Below are 17,252 nucleotides of genomic sequence, written 5' to 3'. Positions count from 1 at the left end.
AAATAACTAAAAGATGGTAAATTTCAAGCTCGGTGATAAAAAAAAAATGGATTGCTGTGGATTTTCAAAAAAAAAATTAAAAGAAATGTGCAATCTCACCTAGCTTATCCAGTATATTAAGTGAAGGTGCCTTCACTGCCTTTCCGAACCTTTTTGGCATCGCTGGCAGTTTCACAGAAAGCGTGGGTGTCACTGTGATATCTATACTAGCTCCAGCCTTCAATTTTGGTTTCGGGCTATTCCAGTCTGATCGTAGATAAACCTGAAATGAGGAAAAGGAGTTGAGAACGAAACAGCAAGTAATTATTCACTGGTGGACGGATGGCTGGATGAACAGACAGAGGAACAGATGGACGGGCGGACGGGCGGATAGACAAACAAACAGACAAACTGGGTAGTTGGCTGACTGAATGTTTGGCTAAATAACTACCGACCAACCGACTGGCTGACTGACTGACCGACTAACTGCAAAAGAGGATGAACTCGTAGAAGGATTTTCCCATGAAAATGTCTTGAAATCTGCTTTTAATCTCCAGTCCAAAACCAGTCCTGTGACTGCTACCTGATTAGTCAATTCGAGTGACGTATACTTATGCTTGGCTTTTGACCGGCTGGATTTCGACCGACCCACCGAGTGACTGACTGACCGACCTGCTCACTGCGTCTTTGTACCCCAGATTTATGTTCCGCAGAATTCGCTCCTTCTTGTATTAGTCCAGGCCGGAATAATAATAATAATATGTGTTTGGCTATATATCCCCCATCCCTTAGTGTAAAGTCCATACCGAATTATTTGTCGTGTAACAACTTCCTTCGCTCCAGCAACATTCGCCCCCAAGCGCTATACCACCACTGACAGCTAGTGATCGTTGAATACTTCCCTGAAAAAAGGAAAACATCCCTCCAGTTGAAAATACATTGTAACTGGAATAGCTTTTTTAACATTTGTTTAGGCACTACAATGTCGCCTGCAACAAAGGTATTATGAGAAAATTCTCTCATCCCAAATCCTATACTTTATTTCCGAAACTCGCGCCATTGTGACCATTACCGAATCATTAGAGAGGGAGCGATGTTGCGCTCCAACATTGATTATGTATCTTAATCATATTCTATGCCATAAAAAAAAAAACATAAAAAAAACGAAAGTTACTTTCGGTTTTTTTATATCTACAATGATGAACGGACGAAAGCGCCCTTGAAAACCCTCACTGAATGCAGTTGTTATACATGTCAAGTAGAACATAATTAAATTCAATCTTATCAAGCTGTATTGAAAACAAGTCAAAACAATTGGAAAGAAAAAAAGACAATGCCTCTGTAACGTTGAAGTTTTTATTCATAGAAAATAATAATGATAATTATAAAAGTAAATAATAATAATAATAAAAAATTAATAATAATAATAATAATAATAATAATAATAATAATAATAATAATAATGTAGTTTAAACTGAATTTTGTTGATTTGTAGCATGATTAACTTACGGATACTGTAGCGGTTGCTTTCCCGGCGACTTTTAAGAAAATTCCTGCAGGAATTCTTATCATTCCAAAGCGAATATACAGGGTGCTACCAAGCTGTTTTTCTTTCATCACAAGAAGGTCTCCGGTGTACCTGAAGGAAGCATTGATTATGTGTTACAACGATGACCTTAAACTGCATGTGAAACAAATATATATTTTTTTTTCTTCATTTTCTCTTTTGTAAATTGTAGCCTGTTCCTGTTAGCTTGGAAGGGGTGGGTGGGGCGGGGGTGGTTTTAATGGCGGCACAAATAGGCGTGTAGCACGGGGAGTGGGGTGTACGTGTGCCATTTATCGCGCTGCTCCCGACTAACTAGATCGAGCACTAAGAATAGTGCCACACCCTTTCCCTAAAAACAAAATAATATTAAGGTTGTTAATTTAAACTGTTAAGTTTAGAAATATAGCTTAGCTTTCATCAGTTATAAGGCTGGCAGTGGTAAGATGCAGGTTAACTAGTTTTTTTACATATTAACTTGGAAAGTCATGCTGAATGTCATGCCGTGTGAATATAAAACTATTATGAACTCTAAGCAAAATTCCTGAATTCTAATTACGGTGGCAAGCCTAACTACAAACCTTAATTTCCCATCAATACTTAAGTCCAGAGAGACGTCCATGTTTCCCTCTAACTTTAAACCGGCAGAAGCGGCCTTAATTCCTGATCCCAACCACTTTTTCTCGATTTTAAGAAAAGCAGACAGACGAAGGTGAATGAACAGAGAGACCTGGATTCGTGCATTCACCTTTGACAGCATCTATTGAACAAGAGTGCAAAAGACTATTGAGAGAGAGAAATACTCAGTGAGTACAAGAAGACTCAAAACTTCTACAAAGGAAATTAAACGTGCCATTTAAACTGCACGAGGAAAAAAATGGATGGACGATATTGAACCGTTTCATGAGATATTGGAATTTTAAAAAAAATATATACATTTATTTACGTCCAGAAAAGATTTTTAGCCCTTGTGAAGGGTCGAAAAGAGGAAACGAAAGAGTTGATGTGAGTTATGAAGCTATAAGTTCAGCGTACATGTTTGATGACGTACTTCTTTTTTTTTTCATAAAGCCCCAAACAGTTTATGGAAGTTATGCGGGTCGCGGGGCAGTTCCTGGAAGTTTACGACTTTGATTTAGCCTTGTTGTCCAGGAATTCAACATTACTTAATAGCCTTATCTTTAGCGTTTGCTCGTGTTTAAGTGATTTTTATAACTGGTGAAAGGGTAAAATTGATAAAAAGATATTTGATGGTTTCAAAAGATCAAACCTATAATGACTCTTAATAAGCGGATATCGTGTCTTTTTCAAATATTCCTATTATGTTTTGATACCTTATGATTTATTTTTCCAGGTTGAAAACTGGCCAAATTAGCGTTTGTTGTTGAACGCTTTGCCCTTCTGTGGTGTTTTGTTAAGTTCGTTATATTCACAGCGGCGCCAATGGTTTCATTTCCATCAAGTTGAGCTGAAATCACTTCCACAAGGAGAAAATCGCCATTGGAATTGACATTCATAACCTAAGAGAGAAGAAACAAAACGATAAAAAGCCAACTTATTGCACAACGGCATAAACAGAATAATATGTTTCTGTTATACTTTGATTATCAAAAAGGGTTTCTATTGCCGCTTTAGCGTTAAAAAGTATTTTCCAAAAAGGGAGTAGGGGGGGGGGGAGGGGAGTGGGAGGGGCATTGCATTTTTTATGGAAATGTATAGCGGGTTCAAAAATTTAATGATCGTGTTCAAGTAAATATGGGGCGAGGTTCTGCTTGAACCATGTCGGCGTTATTTCATTACAAACAAGACAATGCAAGAAGTAAAAATGTTAGCCCTCTAACACACTGCTCAATTTTATTTAAATGATCCAATGTACAGATTGCATGTTGTCAGAAAAACAGTACCTTTGCGATGAAGCCATGACTTGGTCTGCCTGCAATTGAGTCGTTAACAGCAAAATGTTGGCCACTTTCTTTCGCCTCTGAAAATATTAGTCCTGGGTTGTTGTCTCCTCCACTACAAAATACTGACTTGAAAAATCTTTCTTTACTTTGCTTCAGTCTGTTTGGTTAAAAAATAACAATTACGAAGAATTAAAAAGGTTCTATAGACTAGCAGGTATTTACCTGTGATCAAGCGTGTTTTTTTTGTTTTTAATTTACATTGTTGCTGTTGTTGTTTTTGTTGTTATTGTTCGCGGCGCCTGATGGCAGGTTATCCAGGTATCAGCTATTTCAAGAAAAGCTCTCGGATCCAATCGCAAAACTTACCCGGCGACACCAAAGGGTAGACTGGTGTAGTATTCATTATAATCTGCAAGTTTATAATCTTTACGCGATGTTTTAATTGTTTCAGCCTTCAATGTAATTTTTCCTTTTGTGAGTCTTTTTTTTTTCAATTTGAAGGCCTTGATGTTTTGGAAAATCACGTGAGTGTTTGGCTGAAGGTATCGTTTTTTTAATAAAAAAGGAACACTTTGGGAACCAATTTCCTAGTGTTGTTAATCCTATTCGTATAGTATTTAACTCATGTGATATCAGTCTCTTTCTTAATTCTATACATTACATGTTTCGATCGTCTGGCGCAGGCTTAGGCTTTGCTGACACGCTGAGTGACTTGCGGTAGTGATGTACCAAAGGGAAAAATACACAAAATGTACACATACTATAGTGGGGCATGCTGCAAAGAAACGTCCCGGAAAGTATTAGTATACATGAGGGGACCTGTCGCTGCAAAATGTCTCCCGCTATATCTTCTTATGAACATGTTGTGATTATTTGCCTGGTGTATGTGGAAGCGACATATCCCTTCGAATTCGTTTGCCAAGACCTTAATGCATTCATATTACAACCTAAATTATAGCTGTGAATCTTGTGACAAGCAAACATGTTTAAAATAATTGAGTTTTTTTTTAAGATGTTCTTCCCAAAGTTGTCACAGGTGCTTTGCAATGACGATAGTAACGATGACGACGATGACGACGACGACGACGATGATGATGATGATGATGATGATTGAGCTTTGGAAATAATTTTAAGACTTAATCATACCTTGTGCCATTCAACTGAGAGTTTTCATTGCATCGCAGAAGTTTAGTCTCCAAGTAAGCTGTGTCGTTGGTTTTATGAACTGCAACAACAGTCTCGATAAACCCATCACTCGCATTAGATACTAGAATGTCGCCCGTCTTGGGGGTAGTGAGGTCTTTCTCTATCACCAGGTAATACGAATGTACAAGTAGGCTCCCAACGTTGTACGTGTGTCCAAGGCACTTGTATGTTGCTGAAAATGAATACAAAAACTGCATCAAAATAAAATAAATAAATGAATGAATTTATTAAAAACAACATCAACAACAATTCAGTTGAAGTTGCATAACTCGCAGTTGTATTGCATTGCCACAATCTCACACTGTGTGCCTTATCAGAATATTTTGTACAGCTACGTATATAGATCGGGTGCAGCAATGACAGAAGGTTAAAAGCTGTTTTTTAAAGAACCAAGGAAAGGAAGGCAAGATTAGAAAGATGCAACCGAATTTTGCGTCTCTCGCAAAGTGCTTAGGCCACAAATGGTACCACGCAGGATAAAAATTAACCCTAAAAAGAGTGTTATTTCGTTACATGTTTCTGAAACTTTGTCCCAATTTTGGTGCGACATTGCGAGTAAAACTGAGCGCCGAGTGTTTAAGTATATTGCAGTGTTACTTTAAAAACGTAGAGCCAGGTTCCACTTTTTTGCAATTAGACTGCGGCAACGAGAACGTTATACTACTGCTAGCCATTATCGCTCAGCTTGTGGCATTCACTTACCAGGTGGAAGGACAATTATCCGACTTTCGTTAACTGTGACGTTGCCAGACATAAGAGATTGCACGTCCTCTTTATCCGGCTCATCCTCCAGAGTTGACGCATCGTCTATATCTTCTACTGACGCTTTCTTTTCGAAGTCTGCATACTTTATGACTTCCTCTAACCCTGCTGGGGTGCTCATCATCACCCTGAAAGGGCCTATCAAAAGTGATCAATTAAATTAAAAAAATATAGTCAGTTGCTTATAATATGTATTATTATACATTGGTGTCACCAGCTTGATTTTGATTGGCTATAAGCACGCAGCTAATTCTTGCTTGCTGTTTCTCTTACGTCATACCTACAGACATTAGATTTTACATATGTAGAAGTGACGTCATACCTACAGACAATAGTTTTATGCATTCAGAAGCGACGTTTTGTGCGCGCTTTTGTCTTTACAAGTGCAGCTCAGGAATGTGCATAATAAAACAATTATTGGATTCGGTTTTCGCATGATAGCGATAATTATCAAGGCCTCAGTTTCTGTTATCCGCCTCAGCCTTCGGCTTCGGCAGATAACAGAAACTTTGGCCTTGATAATTATCGCTTTTATGCTCAACCTCATCCAATAATTGTTAATTAATAGCCGTTCCTCTCCTGACAAGTTTTATGTTTGTTTTTTTTGAGAAACAGGGATTAACCCATTTGTAAACAGAGGGGGGGGGGGGGGGGTGACTTTCAGCAATAAGTACTGAGCTTAGGTAACCTGCTGACCATCAAGGTATCAGCTGATCTCGTGCGACACAGTCGACGTTCTATTTGGCACTTTTATTTGTTTCTTTGCTTGGTACTCTTCGCTTTCTTTCGGTAAAAAATTATTGAGCTTTATTTTCACAAGAATGATACACGGTCAAACTGTCACATAAAGTACGCTTTAGATTCTAGCAAAAAAAGCAGGGGTCGATTGCCTAATACTAATGTATTTTCAGTAAAAAATAAAATGTTCGCATGGTTCATATGACACGTGTACACATAAAAAAAATCCACGCTGGCTACAGGTAAAGAGTGACTCTTAAGTACAAAAAGTCAAGTGGTCAGAACAGTTGTTCACCATCCTGACTTGGAAACGGTCACAAAACTCACCATCTGTCACTTCTGCTACTATCTTATGCATAATTCCCCCGGCTTGAGGACTGCAGAGTATGTCGCCGGTTTGAACATCCAGAGCATTTGGTGCGACAAAAACAAGGGAGATTTTCTCCTGTTTGGCCATGATCAATGGGCATGAGTAAATAACTGTGGCATTTGGCTTGACAAACTTCACATTTTCAGCAAGTTCCACGTTATTACTTCTCTGCGGGTCATTGTAGTCCACTATAACTTGACCACCAGGACAGCGAGTCTCATTCCAGGCTCTACAGGAGCCTTCTTCCTGTTAGTGAAGTGTAATTTGTGGTCAGTTATTGTTAACTTTAAGTTACACATTTAACCAAAGTAGAAGTTTCCTAGTTTGAGAGTCGTGCGACAGTGAAAGTAAACTTAAGCTACAGAAAAAGGCCTCCTGAGAAGAAAGCAGATTTTCGCGTTCAAAAATAAAAACTTGTATATTTCCTCTAGCCCAATATGCAAAATTCTAGTGAATACCCAGACCACCATTCCGTCTTGTAATTTAAGCGTTAAGCTTTGATCTGACCACGTTAATTGAAATTGTTGTATACAACTAATTGGAGAATCGTTGACTCATAAAAACCATAAACCATCAACGATGCGACCCAAATGTTAATTGGGAAATTGAACAATTAATCGTCGTCTGTTACACAACAAACACGTTGCATAAATCATGCGGTTAGGCTCTCAAAAAAGAGTTTTTTTGGAATTTTAAGAATTTGAATACTACTTAGGTTACCAAGGCTGTCTACCCAGAATACATTTTGGTCTTATCGTTCATGGTTTATGCTTTTCACATGTCCAATATTTCTTCAGTTGGGTGTATTATAATTAGATTGAAGGTTCCACATAAAAGCATTGACGTAATAATCTAAAAGATGCTTCTGATTCAAGATGACAAACATAAAGTTATATTTCTTACTGTGACTTTGTAGCATTTTTCGAGATCCCTGCACTTTTGACATGATTCAGTAGTTGCTCGTCCATCCTGGAAGTTGCACTGGTTACCGCTACAGTCAACAGTCTGAAAAAATAAGATTTAATGTAATAGAGGATCGTGACATGTTGACATGAGAAATGCATGTTGATATCACATTTAGGGATTTATACAGGTATAACTTTTTGTTGTTGTTTGTGTGTTTATTTCTTGTTCGTTGAAGTTTCCGAGATCCATTTTGACACTCAGTCTCGAAAGAGTACATTTTGCTCGTTAAGTGCTTAGGATTTTGTAATACTTTTACTCGACCATAACACTATATAACAGAGGCGTTTAAATTCGTTTTCACCGCATTCACGCTCAACAATGAACCCCTTCCCATTAAGTGGTGCATATTCGGTCGATTTGTTTTTGCTCATCGAAAGCGTGACCGCGTCAACGCGTGAGATTTAAAAAATATCAAAAAAGTAAAGCCTTTAGTGTTTCCTATTACTATACCATGTCTTTTTATTAAGCATTGTATTAATAGCAGTAGGCTTAGGGACTTATGCACTTAGATCATTCTGAACATGACAAGGCAAGACGGCATGGGAAGAGACGGTCAAGCCCTGCTGTACTCGACTAATATATTACTGTCGTTTGCTGTTCTTCCATAGCCCAACTTACTAGTCAATCTTTTTAGCGACGGCTTCCAGGTTAAACGGAAAACTACCAACTTACCATATCAATACTTTGAAACAGTTTAGAACGCAGAAGAAAATAGATTCAAGGAGTTTCCCAGATACTTTACAGCTATAAGTTTCCCAGTTTCAAATCCTGTTTTTTGTTAACTTACCGGTATACTGTTGGAACAATGTTGCTTGTCTCCGACGGTATAACAATGGTAGTAGAACCATTCAGGACAGCTTATTTTCGGAGGTCCTTCAGCAAAACCTCCAAAGCAGGAACGCAAGCTGTCACACCACCCACAAAAAGGATCTGTCACGCAATCAGAGCACCTTTCGTACTTTTCGCAGAAGGAGTATGTGCAACCAAGACCCTACAAAATAAAAGCTCGATTCTCTTTATACCAAGATAATATGAAGTAAAGAAATAAAATGCGACCAAAAGATAAGAAACTCACCAAATATCCCGGAAAACACTTGCAGGTGTTAGGGCCCATACATTCACCATTACCAGAACAGTTATGCAAGTCATGGCAGTGAAACTGGGAACAATCCTCTCCAGTCCATCCGGGATAACAGAAACATATGGCACCTATGCAGTCTCCATTGTGGAAACAGCCATTTGGGCAGTGAATCACTACCAGAAAAAAATGAGATTTTTCAGAGATTAATGACTCAAAAGAAAATACTAGACAACTTTCTGATCCTTTTGAAGGGTTTGATAATCTTTATTTTCACACGGATAATTCGTCAACTATGAATTACAAAAATACAAAAAGACTGCCAGAGTAAAATGTTTCTATAAAAAGCTGCTTTTCACGAATGCCTTGCCTTGAAGTACTTGCTTGATTAAGCCTTTAAATTGTACAAGGGACTCTAGACCTGCTTGTCTTTAGTTGTCTCTTGCTTCGATACGTACAATATAACAGCCTCTATCGCAAGGACTAAGCTATGAATTCTGATAATACTTCAAGCACAGTCATGAAATTAGTCCAAGGAATTTTGAAATTTCATTCTTGTAATTCCCGATACATAAAATGGATGAAGGCTGAAGAAACAACATTTTTAAATAAACTGTATTTCAGTTTGTGAAGAACTGCCAGTTCCGTATTGTAGATAAACAACATGTGGCTGAGCATTTACCACTTATCTTGTAAACCGATCTTCGTGCATAGCTTCTCTTTGCATTATGTGGGACGCATGGCACATTTAAACAAAGTACACTTTCTAAGCTTGTCGCAAATCTGTCCTCAATTTATTTTACCAAGGCCTCATTTCTTTGACACAAAAGTGGTGTTATACTGACCCATCGAAGTGTTAGAGTCTGAGAGAGCTGAAAACGTAACCGTTAGCGGCCACCTTTAATGAAGATTTTTCATTCATTATCAGTTCATCTGAGGCTGATGGTCAAAACTAAAGTTGGGTCTTCTGTTTTGGGAGAATTTCATGCGTGCTTGTTGCAAATTGAATTTAGTGCATTTACATTGTCCCGAGCTTAACATTTGCTACAACTTCGCACAACATAATAACTGACTTATATTTTACCTGGCCTCCTTACGCAAACAAATGGATGAAGTCGATCACAATGAGATTCTGTAATATTTCCACTGCTATCAACAACAGAGCACACTCCACCCTCTTTACTGATCTGTGACAAGAATTTAAAACACATTTACACAGTTTAGAAGCTTGTTTGTGTTGGATGTAACGATGACATTAATCCGATCTCTTTCTTTTATTAAAGCTGCTTTTAATTTACTTGAATTCCTCACTAATGTAACATTACCTTTCATAAAAAAGTAACTTCACGTGAAGGTAGAGAAAAGTTTATTTATAAAAAACGAAATGAGCCTTGACTGGTAAATGAAAGATACCTTTCGCTTCTGTTCAAAACACGCCCCAGTCACAAATCTTTCTCACCTCTGTTATGAAATTTCTTTTTATAGTCCACAGAGAAGGTAGAACAGTTGGGCGAAGCGTTGATTCTTCTCTCCTTAAATCTTTCACGAGCTTTTTGTCTTCGCCCGAAAACATGGCGATAATATTTCCACCATAACTCTGCAAAAAATTCATAAAGAGATGTACATGTATTATCTGCCTTTGCTATTTTGCTACGGTAATTAAGAGCGGCTGTGAAGTGAGTTACTTGGGCGGTTTAATTTGCCACTGCTTGTAAGAGCATAAGATACAACTTAAGTTGTCGAACTGAATGCATAAATAATGATAATTTAAAAACTTTTTACGTCAGCAAAATAGTATTTTTTAAGCTCGTCTTTCTGTAGTCCAAGTAAACTAATGGAGGCTAGGCACATTACTGACGGGCTCATCAGCTCATCTCTCAAGTTACAGCTAGAATGACGTTGAACTTCATTCAACTAACGAAATTTCCCTACTATAATACTGAGCCATAACCTTGCTAAAACTTCTATTTTCTCACAAGCCTGAATGTCGCAAAAATTTCGAGGTGCAATTGTTGTTTTAATTTGTTTGTTACTGTTTCCATCGTAAAATAATATTACAATTTTCAAATTATATTAACTGTACGATCAGTTATCTTCAGTTTCGATCTTCAGTTAAAGTGCGTCATCATCCTAAGAAAATTCACACGACTACCTGAAATAAAAAAATATGTAAAGCTCGAGTATCATCCACGTTTACCTCACAATACTTCTTAGCATCAACAAAAGTAAAGGAACCTCCTTTGTACAAGAAACACAGCTCATTGTCCTTTATCCACTCTGGCTGGCAGTACACTGGAAAAAACGAAAGATTTTTAATTATTATTGAATTAAAAACACATCAAAACTATTGTAGGCTGACAAATTATTTTTTCCCTTTTTACTTGTTCTCTTCTTCTGCATACCACTGTCATCTTTTTGAAGGCGAATTCCAATATTTATTAGTTAAAATAGCCCGTGGATCCATTTCTCAAGCGAACTAAAATGACCAAATAAAATTGAATTTTTTTAGTTTTTTCTGGTAACTACTATTTTTTCTAATGAGCATTATTCAACTTTCTACGCTATGTATATCATTCAACTGAAGATAACGGAGGTTTCTCTCGAAACCATCCTCGGAGACCCAGGGGCAGTTATTCGGGGCAACGGGTAGCTTATCGGGACAATGGGATTTTCGGGCGAAAGTCGAGAGCCCCTGGGCACTTTCTTTTTACCGCACCAGTTCCAAAAGCGTTTGAACTCCTTTCCTCTGATTGGCAAGAAAAACAGTTTTTTCTGGCCAATCAGCAACGATGACCAGCAGAGCGACTCTGACGTCTTCTTGCACGAAGTACGTTGTTTTCCTCATAGACTCGTCGCGGTTGTTGAGCCCGTCCATCGGCTGATTTTACGTGGAGAGTCTCAGATCAAAAAATCAAAAAAAAAAAAAAACAATGAGGCCTGGGAATTTGCAAACTGTAGCATAGCGCGAAGAAACAAATCACTTTTTATCTGACTCGTCCCCAGTCGTCTTTTGAGTCCGTCATGAGTCGACTGCTGAACACGGAGGGAATCATGGGAAGGAAGAGAAGAAGCAATTTTCGCATAAAAGACGACTGGGGACGAGTCAGACTTTTTATAGCTATACGCAATACACCACTTTTTTAATTTTTTTTTTTTTATTTAAATGTCCAACAAATCAAACATAAAAACCTTTGTTTCAACAGTCAAGCTGACAACAAAATGACAATAGGTGACGTCAGCGATATCATCGTTATCGCGTGGCCCGTGCAACGAAGGTATCCCACCAGGGAAAGTTTTAGAAGTCGTTCAACAATGGAGGAGAAATAATAAGAATTGTTGTTTACTCGAATAGCTATTTAAAAGCGCGCGCAACTAACAGTTTAGAACTGGAAGTCGTGTAAGGCTTATTTTTTTTCTAAGACTTTCCACGTAAAATCATCCGATGGACCGGCTAAGTAACCACAACGAGTCGAAAGGAAAACAACTTCGTGTAAGAAGACGTCAGAGTCGCTCTGCTGGTCATCCTCGCTGGTTGTCGCCCCGACTAGCCTCTGGGTCTCCGAGGATGTGTCGAAACATGTTTTGTCGTTTTCTTTAAAATCGGCTATACCTGAACAGTTTGACAAAACTAGCAAAACAAAAATGAAGCTTACCAGAAATAACTTTCTGAGGGGGTAGCTCAACAAACGGCTTGTACATAACTGTTAACGACAGCCGGTAGTCTTTGGTCTTATCCATGATAAGGGAGGAGATCGCATCGGGCAAGTTCTCTCCCCACCAGTTTGAAGTGGCATTAACAATAAGTTGACCCCCTCGTAATGTTGAACTTATTTGATAACGGTTGCTGGGATTTTGCATGACATTTCCATGCACTTCTGCAGCTCCGTCGCAAAGAATCGTTACACCGTAATTCACATTGAGACCCAATGCACTATTCTTGTAAAAAGTGTTGTTCATCAGGCGCAGAGCTGTAACAGCCACTTTAGGGTAGCTATACTCCAAAACATTTTGCCCAATATTGTTGTAAAAGAAATTTCCTTGAAGACGTGCTCGTAAATTTGTTATTTTACAAACGCTGTTTACTGAGCCATCCGAATCCACAGCCAAGTTAAGAGAAAAATAGTTATTTGTCACTTTAACGTTTAGATAAGGACCAGTTACTCCCTGCAGGAACAAAGATCCTCCTCTGTTGGATTCAATTGTGTTACCATGGATATTGCTTACTGGTCGGCTGGATGCTGACTCTTCATTAACAACTGTGGAATAAATGCCTCCATTTCTGTTCTCAGCCACGTAATTGTTGAATATTTCGAAGACTTGGTTTGTAGCATTGAGAAAAATCGCTCCTGATGATTTATTACCATTGTTCGTGATTTTGCATCGTTCTATTCTGAAAAGATGGTTTTCAGTCTTAGAAGAAGTGAAGCTTATTCCCTGCTCAACGTTGCCACTGAAAATGCTCTCCGTTATACGATACCTGATAAGGGCTATAAAAAGAGCACTAGAGATGAGTATATGAAATCAATATATATTTCTTACAACCCATGTCAAATGTGTCCAATTCTGACTGTCGTGGGAGATTCCACTCGTTATCCTAGGTTTTTTGTCTGTCAGTTTGTTTGTTTTTCTACTATTGATTCATTTATTATTTTGTTCTAAATCTTCGAAAATCAAAGAAAAGGAAACTCGCATCAATAAGCTATTTATGACAAGCTAAGTTAGAGTGACAATACTTCAACCGTAGTTCTCAAACAGATACTAATCCCATTTTCTCCTTTTGTTTAGTTTTGGCTTTTTAGCACCATTTGTTAGATGTTGTTTCACGGGTTAAATGAAATCACTCTATTCCCATTAATAGTATCTGACAATAGGCCTTATGCATGATAACGTCATTAGCTCAAAATCCACCACCAAGCCTCGTTAAAAAAAAAACGTAAATTATTCTCGACCCTCTGCCACCTTCATGCAGTTTTCACGAGGGTATTCTTTTCATCTTTGCTGCTTTGGGAATTTGTTCATGATAAAATTCACAAGTTTGCACTTCGAAAACGAGGCTTGGTGGTGAATCTAACCAGTCTGACGTAAAAATGCATTAGGGCTATTTCTTAGTGTCGCCAGCACAAATGACGTAACAGCTAGACATGGAAATTTGAATCACATGCAAACACGCGCTCTGATTGCTTGTGAAAGGCTATGGGAACGCGGTCATGACACAATTGCCTCTTCATTATTCGCTTTTTGGTCACTTCCTGTTATATAGCTATAACCACCGAACAAATACAGCACCCCAGAATGAGAATTTGAAAGTCGACCGATGCTTGCTTTAATTGGGTTTGCATGGTCCAAGTAAATTCGTGTTCTCCTTCAGCCTATGAAACACTCACGCTATTTTCTTGATCTATTCTAAACATTATCCTGAAGCCCTTCCCTATCTAGATAAAACAAAATTATATTAACTTACGCGAGTCACAAGGTATGAACATCGTGTCATCTATTATCACGTAGCCTCTGGCGGTGAAATAACCGAATAAAACAACCGAGTAATTGTAGGATGTTTGCGGAAGCTTTATGACTTTCTTTTTCCAGTTGTTAACAATATCAGTTGTCGACCACAATGATGTTAAGTTGTTTCCATTTAACTCTTCAATGTAAACAGACAGTGATGCCTGGCCACCAAGCATGTAATAGAAACGAAAGTAGCAGTAGTTGTTGTCCTTGAAAATAGGTTGGCTTGAGAGAGCACCATACTTGTAATCATCCCTGTGCAAGACGAATCCTAAAGAATAGTATCTTGCTGCCCATGTAGACATGAAAGAGAAAAAAAAGGACATAATAATTTACATTTTTTGTGTCTGCTTATTTTTAAAAAAACTTTACACAATGTAGTTCATAAGTGGACCCTTTACATATCTTTGAAAGCCAATTCATACCCCCACCGTTGTACAAGGGTGGGGGTGGGGGGGGGGGTTAACCCCTCCCCAGAGTTTTCGTTCTTTTAAGGCGCAGGGAAATTATTTTGCACTAAAAAAAGAGCCCGTAGCTTACTATACTAGATGACATAATTTTTGTTGGCGTTATTAGAGCCGCCATCTTGGATCCGCCATCTTAGATTTCACCATTTTATTAGAAAGTCAGAAAATAACAAAAATTGATTCAAAATCAAGCCAGAATGCTTGTGAAATGAAAAAAAAACCAGATCGTACAATTCTGTTTCTAAAAACTTTAATAATGAAGAAAAATGTAGAAATGACGATTTTTGGCAAGACTTGCATGATATTATGACCTGTATGATATTATCATGGACACATGGTTGACATATCAATATTTCCGCAAGGGATGAATGAACAGCTACTGAAAGTTTCAAGATTAGAGAGTGAATCCACTTTTCAAAATTTCGAAAAAACCTTTTGAACATCTTTAATGGTTCGGTTAAGCCACAGTTTGACTATTGCAGCATTGTTTGGGGATGCTACAGTACTATTTTCGCCGACAAACTTCCTCAGCTGCAAAACCGTGCGGCTCGCATATTGTTATCCGCTCCTTATTATTCTAATACTGCTGACCTGCTCTGCTGACTTAATTGGAAAAGTCTCAGGAATCAGAGGCTATATACCAAAGCAATTGATGTTCAAATCATTAAATGGAGAGCCACCAGATTATTTAGCAAATAAATTCAGCTTTCGTAATGATACAACTAGTTATAGATTAAGAAATAGTGAAATGAGGCTGCCTCTTCCTCAACCTTGCACGGATTATGAATTTAAGACTAGGCTAAGTAATTTCAGATTTGAGTGAGACATGGCATCCCTGAAAAGCAGTACATTTTTTTCTTTGTTTTATTTGAATAGGTAGGTAGTTAGTTTAGTTTGGGTCGTTTTTCTTGTAATTCACACATAAAAGTTTTAATTCTTATATGTGTTAATAGATTTTTGCTTAGAGGGTCTACCGTGGATAAATAAAGTCATCTGTCTGTCTGTCTGTCTGTCTGTCTGTCTGTCTGTCTGTCTGTCTATCTAACCGTAAACACCTGCCCAGCAAAGTATGTTAACCTATTCAAACAGGGGGGTGGGGGGGGGGGGGGGGCTTTTAAGGCCCGTGCTAACTTTGAACGTATCTTCTGGTCTTCTTCTGGTCAACCTCGCTAATTGGCCAGAAAAACTGTTTTTCTGGCCAATCAGAAAGAGGGAGTTTAAACGCTTCTGGAACTGGTTCGGTAAGACAAAGTGCCCAGGGGCTGTTACGCTCTATGTTGTAAACTGTCACCCGAAAATCCCGTCGTCCCGATTTTATCTACCCGTCGCCACGACTAACTGCCCCTGGGTCTCCGAGGATGTGATAACTTCTGCCTTGATGCAATAAGCATAAACTCAGTTTTCGTCATATTTAGAGTAAGCTTGTTAGCAGACAGCCATTCGTACACATTTCTCAGGTCGTGATTAAGGCGATAATTTATATGCTCAATGTCAGTGCTAGCAAGTGTTAGGCTAGTATCATCTGCGTACATTCTGGGTTCCGAATATGTCAGACAGTGTGGTAAGTCATTAATATATATCAAAAACAGAAGACGTCCCAAAATTCTTCCCTGGGGAACACCACATCTTAGACATTTCGGAGTTGACTTACAAGAATTAATATGACAAATCTGTGTTCGATTATCTAAATAAGAAGCAAACCATTGATGACTGGTCCAACAAATCCCATAGTATTGCAATTTTCGCAACAAAATATCGTGATCTACTGTATCAAATGCCTTTTTGAGATCTAAACGGCATTAACAAGACCACGGTCTATATCCAAGGCCCAGCTATCTGTAGCTTCGATAAGTGCGGTGAGCGTAGAATGCAGAGACCGAAAACCAGATTGATGGCACGAGAGAAAGTTGTTTTTTGTTAAATAATGATAAAGTTGATCGTAAATTATCCGTTCAAAGACTTTCGCCACAACTGGAATAACTGATATTGGCTGATAATTCGTCGGATCAGAACGCTTCCCAGAATTTTTATACAATGGAGTGACTCTGGCAGATTTCCACTCATCGGGAAAGATACCCGTCATTGGGGATTGATTAAATATATGAGTGAGAGATTCCGCCAGTAAATCAGGGCATTCCCTTAGAAGTTTCGCTGAAATATTATCTAATCCTGTTGCCTTTGACCTACAAAGCTTTGATAGTAGTGCAAAAACGCGTGTAGGTGTTGTTTTTTCAAAAACAAAATTTTTATCAGTTGCGGAAAGAAATTCGTCGAAGGATTTATCAACTTCTGTTACGTCTCCACTAAGGCTTGGCCCAACTTCTGTGAAAAAGGAGTTTAGCATTTCTGCTATATCTGTTTGATCTTCAGAATTTACCCCACTATATTCCATTTCATTAATAACAGATTTATTGGATTTTCGTGAGGTCAGTTCATTGATTGTTTTCCATGTTTTCCTTTGATCCCCACAACACTTGTTGAAGGCATTTTCATAATACGCTATCGCGCCAATCAATCAGAGTTGGAGAAAATTTAGTGGTCAACTATAAATTGAAATATCGTTGACCGCAGGCTACTGATATCAACCTTTAAGTACTGTAAGTAACCCAGAAACCCACCGGGCTGCCGTGAACTCAACGGTGTATAAAAAATATAACAAAACGATGAAGATATTAGACAGTGGCGATAGATCTGGACCCAGTTGCTCAAAGGGCGGATAACCTTATCTCCA

General features: G+C 38.3%; 1 protein-coding gene across 1 annotated transcript in view; it reads right to left on the bottom strand.

Annotated features, from left to right (window-relative positions):
- Positions 1–17,252, bottom strand: part of LOC144628465 (uncharacterized) — a 54,375-nt gene that overhangs the window by 22,774 nt on the left and 14,349 nt on the right. The window contains exons 7-23 of the mRNA XM_078486559.1: positions 14,011–14,343; positions 12,203–13,036; positions 10,747–10,841; positions 10,009–10,146; positions 9,634–9,736; positions 8,547–8,725; positions 8,259–8,462; positions 7,409–7,510; positions 6,463–6,751; positions 5,338–5,535; positions 4,576–4,807; positions 3,430–3,586; positions 2,860–3,045; positions 2,107–2,285; positions 1,489–1,618; positions 786–881; positions 100–262 (exon numbers count right to left, since the gene is read on the bottom strand). Of these exons, the coding sequence (XP_078342685.1) occupies positions 100–262; positions 786–881; positions 1,489–1,618; positions 2,107–2,285; positions 2,860–3,045; positions 3,430–3,586; positions 4,576–4,807; positions 5,338–5,535; positions 6,463–6,751; positions 7,409–7,510; positions 8,259–8,462; positions 8,547–8,725; positions 9,634–9,736; positions 10,009–10,146; positions 10,747–10,841; positions 12,203–13,036; positions 14,011–14,343 (3,618 nt within the window). The remainder of the gene's footprint in view (positions 1–99; positions 263–785; positions 882–1,488; positions 1,619–2,106; positions 2,286–2,859; positions 3,046–3,429; positions 3,587–4,575; positions 4,808–5,337; positions 5,536–6,462; positions 6,752–7,408; positions 7,511–8,258; positions 8,463–8,546; positions 8,726–9,633; positions 9,737–10,008; positions 10,147–10,746; positions 10,842–12,202; positions 13,037–14,010; positions 14,344–17,252) is intronic.

The sequence above is a fragment of the Oculina patagonica genome, chromosome 10 (genome assembly GCF_052425735.1).
Source record: "Oculina patagonica isolate OP01 chromosome 10, crgOcupat, whole genome shotgun sequence".
NCBI classification, from domain to species: domain Eukaryota; kingdom Metazoa; phylum Cnidaria; class Anthozoa; order Scleractinia; family Oculinidae; genus Oculina; species Oculina patagonica.
Note: the sequence above shows the minus strand (reverse complement) of the source record. Positions and strands in the feature narration are given on the sequence as shown.